This window comes from Colossoma macropomum, unplaced genomic scaffold, assembly GCF_904425465.1.
Source record: "Colossoma macropomum unplaced genomic scaffold, Colossoma_macropomum, whole genome shotgun sequence".
Classification (NCBI taxonomy): Eukaryota; Metazoa; Chordata; class Actinopteri; order Characiformes; family Serrasalmidae; genus Colossoma; species Colossoma macropomum.
This window is the reverse complement of record NW_023494786.1, coordinates 30227660-30240764: the sequence shown is the minus strand read 5'-3', so window position 1 is coordinate 30240764 and position 13105 is coordinate 30227660. Positions and strand designations below refer to the sequence as shown.

Here is a 13105-nt window from a genome sequence, read left to right as displayed (position 1 = left end):
CCAGTGTCTGTAATGGTATTGGGGGTATTAGTGGGTAACATGCACATCCTTGAAAGCACTATTAACACTGAACACATTTTGGAGCAACAGATGTTGCTTTTTAGACATGCTGCTTTTTCTTTTTCAGGGAAGTCCGTGCTTATGCCAGTATGACACTGCCAAGCTACATTCTGCTCATGACAACAGCATGGCTTTGTAATCAGAGAGTCTTCCTGCCATACAGAAATGTTTCACATTAGTGTCTTAAGCCCAAAATATGGCAACCAAGGCACTCTACGGTTGGTAGCACAGCTGAAGATGTGTATAACTGAAGAACTGCAAATAATTCTGCTTTCAAAATTGGATCAGTTTGTGTCTTCAGCCCCCAAAAGATTATTAAGTGCTTTTAAAAGAAAAGATGATGTAACACAGTGCTAAACATGCTCCCGTCTCAACTTTTTTGGAATGTGTTACAGGCATCATATTTAGAATGAGCGTATATTTACAAAAAACATTGAAGTTTATAAGACAAAACATCAAATATTGTTTTTGTACCATTTTCAATTTAATACAGGTCAGAGTTTCCAAATCACTGCTTTAGTTTTTATTGACCTTTCATATACCCTCCTAACTTGTTTGGAATTGGGAATGTATGGGAATGCATTGGGAATGCATCCCAGTAAATTCCGGTCAAAGGCTACGTGTGCTTCCCAGTAACATCCTGAGTTTTGAGTGTGAAGGATCCTCAGAGAGTGTGTCCCATCTATTGATGCACAGTTTGTGTTAGTCATCCTCTAGCTTGTCATAAATGGTCAGTTTCTGACCACAGAGCTGCTCTTGACTGGATTTTTTTGAATAGTGGTCCACTCTCAACCTCACTGCTGTGCTGAGAATGACCCACCACCCAAACAATATCTAGTCAGTAATGGTCTTATGGTGGACTAGACTGGAGTAGACTAGAGAGGGGGACTGAAAAACAGTGCAGCAACAGATAATGTAATTATAAACCTACAGAGTGCACCTGTAGTAGGTGTTTCTAATAAAAAGGCCAGTGAGTGTGCATATTTCATTTAGTGTTTCCATTATTTTGGACACCCCCTGCACATTTCCATACTTTGTTGGATGAGGATGTTTATACAAGTCGGTCAGATGTAAAGCTGAGTGTTTCTGCCCAGCATAACTTGGTGTGGAGTTTCACTGAGAAGTATATATTTAGCTCTCTAAACATGTTTTCTGAGCGTTAAAACCTTATTTGCTTGATGCTAATCATTTCAGATTGATCCAGTGCTGGCGCAAAAGCAGTGCGATGCGATATTCCGAATGTTGGATTGATGCACTTTGGCAAGATTGCTCGTCTAATCCATATGTTTGTGAAGCTGAAAAGGCCTGACTGCAAAAAAAGGAGCGAGCTTGTTTTTGAACAAAGACATTCATGTTTAAGAAAGTGTGAAAACACTCAGAACAGCCTTCTGAGATATTTAAAACAGGTGAAAATGCTCTGCGTTATTCATTCAGGTCAGGAGCACACAGCATTAAAAGGCTTTGCAGAATATTTTTTGAGTTCAGTCATTTTTCTGAAGGCAGAGTGTCTGTGTTCATGAGGGGCTCAATGTGAGCTGAATTTCACTCACTTTTTAGCACTCACTCTTTTCCACATTGTCCCTTTAACTCTGTTCAAAATGCTGATGTTTCCACAGTTCAACAGGTTCACAGATTTGATGTGAAATAGCTCATCGTAGAGAAGATTACTTTGTCTTCTTCTTTATATCTGTAATATTGATGTAGACAAAATTGTGGTAAATCTGAAAAAGATGTTTTCTTTGGGGACTTTTTTGCCTTACAACACCCTGCATGTACTTCTCGTCTCTGGATTTATTGATACTAGATATAATTTAGGCCAAACCTTGATCTCAAAACTATCATAAAACAACATCTCATCAGGCAGCATAACTATGTAGTAACTTTCTGTGAGGGAGCTTTTAGAGGTGGACGTCTGGTTCCTATCACCATCACTGTGAACAGTTCTGACTCTATAAGTGTCTCTAGAACAGAGTGTTTCACACCAAACCACTCCGAATGACTCTGTTTACATCTCAAGTAATTAATTTTGCAGATATTTCGAAAAATTGCTGAAATTCCCCATCGATTATGTTTCATAGCTCATTGAAGTAAACACAATAACTCTGTATAAACTTTGAGTCTATACTATGTTTATGTTTGTAAGCAGAAGAAGAGGTGTTTTAATATTGCTGTGTGTACAGTACAGTTTACGTAAACTAAAAAGGAAAGAAGAAAGGAAAAAAGAAGAAGGAAGGAAGGAAGGAGGGAAGAAAAAGAAAGGAAATAGGATGGAAGAAAAAAGGAAGAGAGAAAGAACAGAAGAAAGAAAAAGAAAGAAAGAAAAAAAGAAAGAAATAAAGAAAGAAAAACGAAGAAACAAGATGAAAGGATGGAAGAAAGAAAAAGATGTTAGAAAAAGTTAGAAAGAAAGAATGAAAGAAAGGAAGGAAGGAGGGAAGAAAAAGAAAGGAAATAGGATGGAAGAAAAAAGGAAGAGAGAAAAAAACAGAAGAAAGAGAAAAAAGAAAGAAAGAAAGAAAGAAAGAAAGAAAGAAAGAAAGAAAGAAAGAAAGATGAAGAAACAAGATGAAAGAATGGAAGAAAGAAAAAGAAGAAAGAAAAAGATGTTAGAAAAAGTTAGAAAGAAAGAAAGAAAGAAAGAAAGAAAGAAAGAAGGAAGGAAAACGAAAAAGAAAAATGATGAAACAAGATGAAAGAATGGAAGAAAGAAAAATAAGTTAGAAAAAGGAAGAAAGAAAAAGAAAGAAAGTGTAACGTGCCAAACAGATTCAGACGCTCGCAGATGTAAAATACAGAAGGGGCTTTGCTGAGAGAATCACAGTTCAAAGTCGTCGTCACAAAACAGGCAGGGGTCGAATCCAAAAGGCATAGAAAATACACACAAACGTACATCTGACAATGCATCCAGTTCAAGAAGGGGACAGGCAACAGCGTGGTCGAAGATACAGGCAATGGGTCAAAAACAGTAATCCGAAATAAGGCAAACAAATCCGAAGGGCAGAGCAAAACGGCAAAGTCGAGAAAACAAAGATCATACACAAGATAAATTCCAAGAAATGAACGCTCAGTAGATCGCAAAAGTGGATACAATACCTCGCAACTATTCTGAGCTAAAGCCTGGGCTTAAATACTAAACTAAGTATGTCATATGACAAATAACACAGGTGCTTCACATCAGTATTCGGGAGATCTAGAGTGCTGATAGGAGCGCGGAGTCACGTGAGGAGTCAGGTGATCTCCCAGAGGATTCTGGGAGATTGAGTCTGAATCCACCCTAGAGCTCGGTGGATGCGTGACAGAAAGAAAGAAAATAAAAGCAAAAAAGAAGACAAAAAACAGAATGAAGAGAAGAGCAGAAGAAACTAACAAAGAAGAAAAAGTGAAAAGGTGAATGAAAAGATGGAAGAAGGAAAAGAAAGAAAAACAAAGAAAGAAAAGAGAAAAGGTGAAGAAGCAAGAAGGAAGAATGGAAAAAAAAATAGAGGAAAGAAACAAGGAAAAGGATGGACGAGGTGAAGGCGTCATGAAAATGAGAAATAGCCTCTCACTGTAACCGTCTATGAAGCTGTTTGAACAGAGTCTGTGTGTTAAGCGGTGGGCACTGAATTAATTGTGTTTGGAAAAGAAAAGGAAAAAGAAAAAGAAGCACTGCAGTAAATCCAGACTTCTACAGTTTAAGCTTAAGATTGAACCACATTAGCTTTGATGAAAGCAGCCACACAGCACTGAGGATGCAGTAACTGAAATGATAAAGCTCACAGGCCATTTATTCATCCTCCTGCTGCCCATCACTGCTTCTGCCCGAGTAAGACTTCAATTGTTAGCAGAAGTCTGTATCCAGTCCACACTATTGACGCAGGCCAGGGGCCACTCGCTGGAATCCGCTGCCGTGCTTTCAAAAATTATAATCTCCCTAAAGCAGGATCGTAAAAAGGTCTTACTCCGTCTCCTCTCACAGTCTGTGACTTAACAGAAGCCGGTCTAGTCTTATCCTGTGACACTTTGAAAATTGATTTTCATTCTCCATCCGTTCACCTGAGGTCTGCAACTTTGCACTTTCTTGCAAACTACAAATTTAAGAAGAGTGGAGAGGCCATTAAGGAATCATTAGATTTTCTATCTTACTGTGAAAGCTGCTTCCGTATGCCTTATCCAAGGACATTAGAAGTGTAGAAGAAGACGTGTGTAAAAGCAGAGACAATGGTTTTCCTTTGATTAAATGGATAATGTAAGATATATTGGCTCTTATTCAAGTTTTTTGTATAATCTACATTAAAAACTGCCAATAGAACGGCATGCTCTGGAGCACTGACCCAGGAGCCAAAGGTTAAAATGCTGCTCAATGTCAAGCGTGGGTTAGAGGGGTATAAAGCCCCCCAGCACTGGGCTCTGGAGAGATGGAGCCTTCCCAGTAGAGTACAGGCTGTTACTGCAGCAAAGGAGCTTAAACTCCCTAGAAACTCTGCACGAGCAGTTGTCTACGTACTTTCGGACACATAGTGTTTGTACAGTTATACACAAAAGTCAGAGACTGTCCTTCATTTATTTCATTTCCAGTCAAAACATTTATTCATTTTTCAGTATTAGGATATACACCTACACCGATCAGACATAACATTATGACCACCTCCTTGTTTCTACGCTCATTGTCCATTTTATCAGCTCCACTTACTATATAGGTGCACTTTGTAGTTCTACAGTTACAGACTGTAGTCCATCTGTTTCTCTGATACTTTGTTAGCCCCCTTTTACCCTGTTCTTCTGTGGTCAGGACTCCCATGGACCCTCACAGAGCAGGTACTATTTGGGTGGTGGATCATTCTCAGCACTGCAGTAACACTGACATGGTGGTGGTGTGTTAGTGTGTGTGTGTTAGTGTGTGTGCGCTGGTCTGCATGGATGGGTTAATTGCAGAGGTCAGATTATTCTGTGTGAAAGCACAATTGGTCAATGGTTCTGAATTCTACTTCTGAACTCTATTCTATTGGTTTCTGGCTAATTCCAGTTTGTTTAACCCTTAAAATCCCAGGCTTATTACATACTAAGGGTTATTATTCAGTAACTACAGGGACTTCAGTGCAAACTGGTTGAGCTGTATTTTCTATTGTAGAAGTGTGTAATAAAACTGGCTTCCTAAGGGGTTAATGATCATAGCTGTTGACTGACAAGCTTGTTTAGGGGTCAGTGCCAGGCTCAGAATTTAAGGCAGTTCTGTGGTGACACTCTTCTTTAGAATCTGACCAAACAGGCTACAGGTCACTTTTTCATGTTATACAATTTATCTCATGTAAATATTTGTTGTTTCTATATGTCAAAGTAGAAACGTAGTGGCAGTTAACTGCAGTGTGAATCGTTGGCTGGTGTTCAGCTGAATGACACAGTCATTGTGGAAAACAGGACGACTAGAACGTTTCCCACCAATCAGATTGTGTGGTTGGAACTATCTGTTGTGTAAATTGACATTGCAGCATTGATGATGCTCGTCAAATAAGTAATATTTTCTGCAAATATCGAATCAAAGACGACATGAATTCAGAGGAGGCTGACTTTAACACAAACACCCAGGGGGCCTTTTGGAGGGGATTGTGTGTGTGTATGGACAAAATGCAGGAAAATCCCAAATTGGACTTGTAAGAGATTAAATTGATGCCCCCAGTGACAGTAATCACTTTAATAATCTGGATGATGGACAGAATTACTGTGCGCTGTCGTGCCGAGTGATACAGAAATGAGTGAGGGTTTGGAGGATCGATGGAGTGACTGAGCCTTAAGGCCTGTTTGCTTTGCTTAATTACTGCTTTCTGCTGTCTCTGATGGGATGTTAAGGATGGATGCAGTCAGGAGAAGATGCTGCACATGGAGGCCTGATGGAGGGAGGGGGCAGTGAGTATGGTTCAGTGTGTATCTGCTACTGCTCCAGGCTTTCTGTGTGTGTGTGTGTGTGTGTGTGTGTGTGTGTGTGTGTAGATTTTCAGGACAAAAATGTCCTGATTTTGTAGGACAACCAGATAAAAACTGGACTACACTCTTAAAAAAGGATGGTTCTCCAAGGGTTCTTTAGTAAGTTCTCTATAGAGTCATGAACACTTTTGCATGATTAAAGGGTTCTTTTCATGGTGAAATTGTTCTTCAGATTGATGGAAAATGTGCATGAATGTGCTATAGAGGGTCCTATCTAGCACCTAAAAGGATTCTTCTATTGTTACAAGCTTTACGCCGTAACAATAGAAGAACGCTTTTTGGTGCTATATAGAACCATTTTCAGAAAGACTCTATGTAGAACCATCTACAGCACATTCTCCATCAATCTGAAGAACCCTTTCACAATGCAAAGAACCCTCTTCAGGTTGATGGAGAATGTGCTATAGATGGTTCTATATAGAACCTTTCTGAAAATGGTTCTATATAGCGTGATGATAAGCAATGATGACAAGAAATAGATTTAAATGAGAAGAAATGAACATTAAAATAAAATTCAAATTAAATATTAAGTTACAGGAGTGAAGTGCAGTAGAGCTAACAGTGTTTAAACTGAGCTGAAAGCTGCTCAAATTGGAACGTTTTGAGCCTGGATTTAAAGTGTCCAGTGTCGGGGCTCTTCTAATGCTCTCTGTCAACTGGGTCCATTTAAGAGCAGCATAGTAGCCAAACGCTGCTTCTCCATGTTTAGTCTTCACCTTCGGCAGGACCAACTGACCAGTTCCTAATGATCTGAGAGTTCTGCTCGGCTCATATCTCTGCAGAACATCAGATAAATATCCTGCTACTGTACCATTAAGCCATTTATAGAGCAGTAGTAGTATCTTAAAGTCTATTCTGTAACTTACGAGTAGCCACTGTAAGGATTTAAGAATGGGGGTGATGTGAACCCTTCTTTTACTCCTAGTGAGACTCTGGCAGCCACATTTTGAATCGTCTGAAGCTGTTTGATTGCCTTTTTTGGGAGTCCAGTTAGGAGACCATTACAGTGATCAATCCTGTAGAAATAAAGGCGTGGATGAGTTTCTCCAGGTCTGCTTTAGTCAGAACGTCTCTGATCTTATTGATGTTCTTAAGGTGATAAAATGCTGATTTAGTAACTGCTTTAACTTGACTGCTAAAACTATGATCAGCATCCATTAGTACACCAAGGTTATGTGCTAGTTCTAGAGTTTTTAGGACTCTTGAATCCAGATAGGCAGCTGGTCTGTGCCTCATGTTGCTTTTCCCAAATAAAATAATCTCTGTTTTATCTTATTATTCAACTGCAGAAAGTTAGTGATGTGCTCAAGGCACTCAAAGTGAGTCAAGGGGAGCACAGTTCTTTGAGGAGAGGGCCAAGTAGAGAATCATCTGCACAGCTGTGGTAAGATATCCCATAGCCTTGTTGGACTTGGCCAAGAGGAAGAATGTATAAATTAAATAAAAGTGGCCCAAGAATCGAGCCCTGGAGGACACCACAGGTCGCTGGCACTCTCTCAGAAACATTATTTTCTGCTTCGACAAAGTAGTTCCTTCCTTGCAGGTATGAACTGAACCATTTTAGGACAGTTCCTGAGAGTCCAACTCATTTCTTAAGCCTGTCTATGGGAGTTTTATGGTCAATGGTATCCAAGGCAGCGCTGAGATCGAGCAGCGGTAGAACAGATATTTTTCCAGAGTCTGAATTTAAATGAATGTCATTAATAACTTTAATTAGAGCGGTTTAAGTACAATTAGGCCAAAATCCTGACTGAAATTTTAAGGATAGAAAACCAATAAGTTGCTTGTAGACGGCTGATATGCCAAATATGTTATTTACACACACATACACACACATGTATACATATATGTAAAATATATACCAAATATGCAATTTATACACACACACACACACACACACACACACACACACACACACACACATATATATATATATATATGGTATATCATTAAATATAATACATATGGGATATGTTATTATTACATGCAGACACTTGCATATATATAATTCATAAATTTATGCGGGATGTAATACTATTACACATAGGTACTTATATATAATACATATAGCGCATATGTTTGACCCCACATCCTGACACTGTGTGCATGTGAGTGTATCTGCTTTATTAGTCGCCCTCAGTCTGAGAGATGGAAGGCAGCTTCTGCACTGCTGCCCTTCTCTCTCTCTCTCCCTCTCTCTGTCTCTTCCCTCCCTCTCTCCTTCTTCCCCCGGAGGCTTGGCTGGAGCAGCAGGAGGAACAGAGAGGACGCACAGAATGACTTTAACTGCTTCCCTTCAAATACCACACAGTCTGAAACAGGTCTGCTGGGGGTTTTTAAGATATAAAATGTGTCTGTGGCCCCTAGCAATAAATACAAAACACAATCATTAAATATAGAAAATATTTATGAATATGAACTTTTAAAAGCAGTCTCTAAAATAAAGGTGCCTTTGAAAGGATTCAACAGAAGAACGACTGTTGGTTCCTAAAGTGGCTGCCTGCATCATTCAGCTGCAGTTTTGTTCATTTTTATAGTTCACAGGTAGCCATACTGTGCTCTAAACCACATCAACCAGACTGTGTGACGTTTGTGAAGACCTGGATGTGTTTTGAGCCGGTTGAGAGAAATTCTGGGGATGTATTTACAGAAAAGATTTGGGTGACTATTAACTTCTATTGCTTGTTAGCAGCATTAGCCTCACAGTTCGTAAAATTTCAAAACCATACACGTTTTGGCTTATCAACTACATTTGGAAAAAGTGGAAAATTGTGGAAAAAGCACTTTGGATAACTAAGAATCCTGTATAATATCATGCTTCCACTTTTACTTTTACATTAGTGAGGTGTGTAAACAGCAGTGAGGAGTCGCAGTGTTCAGGTGGATCTTTAGTGGATCTGAGGATCCGTCTGCAGGGGGTCCGCTTTCCAAATTCTCAAATATAAACATGGTTTTACAGAACAGCAGAGAACAGGCAGGCTGTAAAACTAGAGTCCACAGTGCTGAAAATGAGGACTGATTGTGACTGCTCATGTGTTTCCGCAGATGTACATCACATGCACGGTGAAGGCCAAAGGCACGCGGCTGGCCAAGCCTGTGCTGTCCCTCGGGCTCATGTGTCTGGCCTTCCTAACGGGGATTAACCGCGTGGTGGAGTACCGAAACCACTGGTCTGATGTCATCGCCGGCTTCATCATCGGGGGAGCCATCGCAGTCTTTATGGTAAGCACTGAACTTAAGGCTGATGGTTGTTATCATTGCATCACTTTGTTTGTGTTGTGATGAATATGAATAAGACTTTTTTTGCTCATACTGAAGGAAGGCAATATGGCAAAAATGTAGCATTATAGTAGAAAACATATTATGCAACATGGTTAGAACTGTAAAATGATTAAAATAGTCACAATGAATCATTTATGTCTTATTTGCTTAAATTTGTCTAAAGAAGGATTTATCATTTCATTTTAAAAACAGCACAGTTCGTTACAGCTTTGTGATTGGGCAAAACAACCACTGTCAGAAGTATGTATTACTTTTAGTAATTCAATAACATCATTTTCATCATGTGAATGAGTTCACATCAACCTAAACATGAAAATCACATGATCTCCCCAACGTCAAGTTACAGTAAAAGTGTCTGAATGTTCCAAACAATGAATGTCTATATCTATATATACAATGAGTGTAAATATCACATATATCACATATACAATCACTAGTTCAACTCTTGTAGCCTCTCTCTCTCATTCATACAGCACATAGATTTTTGTTTCAGTGGAGGCTCTTGAGGGAAACTGAAGCTCCACTTTGCTGTTGCTTTTGTTAGTTTGCTGCTCATTGATTCATCCATAGTTCTCCCACGAGGACTTTCCAGCTTAGTCTGCTGAAGGTGCTGAAAGTATCAATTTAACAGCTATTTAAAAAGCAGTTTTTGACTGAGAGGGCTACAGCTGAGGGCTTCAGCCTGCACTACTACAGCTGAGTTGAAGAGTGAAACTAAGGAAATGCAGTGTTAATAAAATTCGTGATGTTAGTCACATGTCACTTTAAAAAGTTATTAACGCATTAACTTTGACAGCCTTATATTTTGTTTTTCTGATGTCTTTCTATGGTCAAAATGCACGAAAGAAAACAATATTTAAGACTATTAAAGCTATGAGGATTATGATTAGATTTCATTTAACATGTGCAAGAATTAAACTATTTAAAGAAATAACAGGAGGGTTATTAGATGTAAATAGATGAATAAATGAATGAATAATACAAGATGTTTTCATAATGGTCTGACATCCAATGAGCCATTTGTTAAGATGCAGTTTGTGCAATTATTATACAATAGTTTATGTTGTTTATAGACTTATAGTATAGGCTTTTTCATGATTCAAGCGTTCAGTGCTCTAAAAGCACTAACCACACCCAAGATATACTTAAAACACATTAAAAATTACATGTAGCAACAACGTATTGTCATATCGTCATATTGCATTACCACCACTTTGTAGTATACACATCTGGGGGAGTATTTCTCAATATAGCCAGATAACTTAAGCCCAAAGTTTCAGGCTGTCCAATACTAAAAGAGTTTAGGGACATTCTTATTGGACAGTCCTCATCTTTGGGCTTATCTGGCTAACTGGGAAATCCTGCTTTGTGAAATACCTCCCTGGCAAAACAACACCAACAAGGGCTCTTTTCATTGCAGTGAACCTCAACGTGCTTTACAAGATGACCTGATTAAAATTTTGGTGGGACAATGAAAGATTTGAGCTCTCTTTTAAAAGACACAGTAGCTACTGCATTGCAGTACATTATTTTGTGAATGAAATGAAATAAAATTCCAGTGTGCCATAAAATGCCTCTCCAAAAAGAACAAGGCCTCTCTTGTTCCCTGAGGGTTTGATAGATTTCACAGATGGAACACAGCACACCTGAGATTCAATCCCAGCCATAATAAACACCTCTATTTTCATAGGACACTGTGTTCCTACCGCGCAGCCACTCCGGAGTGACTGGGCAGACTGTGTATTTGTAATACCTCTAAACTTAGTGAATGTGGTTCAGGATTGGGAACGCAGCAGCTAAGTTAACACTGCAGCTAAAGGAAGACAGCAGATGAATGTTATGGCATCTTACAGATGTTTACAATTAGTAAGGCTAGCATTAACTGACCTGCTTAACCTTGGAAATTAGCTAAATGTCAATGAACTCTCATTTCAAGCCATCAGCAGTCTGTGATACAGTATTAGAGAAGCCTCAGATCATCACTGATGCTCTGACAGAGTGATGAAGTGGCCTTAAAGGAATATCCAGCCTCATCTCCATCTGCCACATCAGTATTATAATGTCTTTTATGACTTATAATAGATGCCATTGGACAGCTGCTAAATTCTGGGCATAAAATAACAGCAGGTGTTGGAGTGTGATAGAATTAAGAAAGAATTACCAAATCTGTTCTTAAGAACTTGAATCCAACTTTCTAACACTGGCGCACAGGACACAGGACTGTAGGGGACTGAGGGGACCACAGCACCCCCACTTTTTAGATTGGTTAACTGAAACTGTTAAAAATGCTTACCAAATGTATGTGCATAGGGGGAAAGTGTATGCAGAATTGTTACTTCTGAGCCACAAAGTGGCTTAATATTGCTTATAAACCTAACTTATTAGTGTCCCAATCTGTGTTTTAACTATATTTAGTTGTTTCTTTTAGCCAGTATATTGTGCATTTTAGCACCGAATCTTCAACCTGTATCACACATTTCTCACTCTGGAAAACTAGTCGCATCCCAGGAACAGATTTTACGGATTTGTAGCTTAATTTACAATTTCTAAAAAAAATATGAGAATATTCTGCTAAACATTACCTACATGTTTTACAGTACATAATTGTTTATCATAACTGATAATATAGGTACAAAAAGAAAACACTTTTTTTAAAAAACATACACTCATATGACCAATTTCTGCATAATTTAATGATTAAGATGTACACAAAGTTCATTCAGAGTGGTTTGGTGTGAAATACTCTGTTCTACAGACGGTGTCCAGAGTGGTGGTGATAGGAACCAGACGTCCACCTCTAAAAGCTCCCTCACAGAAAGTTACTACATTACAGGTGTACACAGGTGTATAAGATAATATAGATACAAAAAGAAAACACTTTTTTTTTAAAGATACTGCTATTTTCCCATAATCGACATTACATATAAAACTTAGAAGACTCATTTGGATTCATTGGTCACTTATGAGTATATTTTTGACCCCTGGTTCCGATTACCAAAATTGTAAGCTGGTCATTTTCTCTAGAACGGAAGGAGAATTTCCAATCAAACCACTCTGAATGGCTTTGTTTACATCTTAACCATTTAATTATGCAGAAACTTTTAAAATGTGGTTGAAATCCCCTTTAATGTGCCAAGTTAGAACATAGGAATAACATTTATATTGCTTGGCAGCCATAACCCACTGTTAATGAGCTACACTGAGTGGAGGAGAAACTGTCCACTGGGTTTATTAATAATGATAAATTCAATAATTAATTGAACACTGGAGGTTTTTTTTTATCATATTCTACTTTGCTGCCATATAATGAAGTCAATAAGCCACACAAGGCTGTGCATGTTTTATAGTACATAGTTGTTTACTATAGAATTCAACAACTGCCCGTGGTTTGCATTGTGTATATTTCAACGGAACGTGCATTAAATTTGTACTGTACACCACAGATGTGACAGATGTAGCTCAGGCTGAACAACAGTGGAGTTTTCCTTTAAATTCTCCAGTACATAAATCATTTATCAGCGAGCTGACTCTTTGTTCTCAGGTGTTGCTGCTATGCCTGGCTGGAACAGACACATCTGTGCCTGGTCAGACCCATGTGGCCTGCATGGCACGTGCATGGCCATAGGGCTCCTCATCTATAAGACACAAAGCGGAAACATAATGAAGCACTCAAACATAGCAGAAAACAGCAGAAAAGCAGAAGTGGGGAGTGGGACAGCTGTATGTAGGAGCTGTCCGCACCTCTTCCCACAGCCTGTTGGAAGATAAGAAAATGAAAGTGGAAAATATTGCAATTTATTAT

The 13105-nt window shown here is 38.8% G+C and overlaps 1 protein-coding gene across 1 annotated transcript in view; it reads left to right on the top strand.

Moving 5' to 3' along the window:
- plppr5a (phospholipid phosphatase related 5a) overlaps positions 1 to 13105 on the top strand; it is a 56290-nt gene that overhangs the window by 30987 nt on the left and 12198 nt on the right. Inside the window, exon 4 of the mRNA XM_036556235.1 lies at positions 9067 to 9243. Within this exon, the coding sequence (XP_036412128.1) occupies positions 9067 to 9243 (177 nt within the window). The remainder of the gene's footprint in view (positions 1 to 9066; positions 9244 to 13105) is intronic.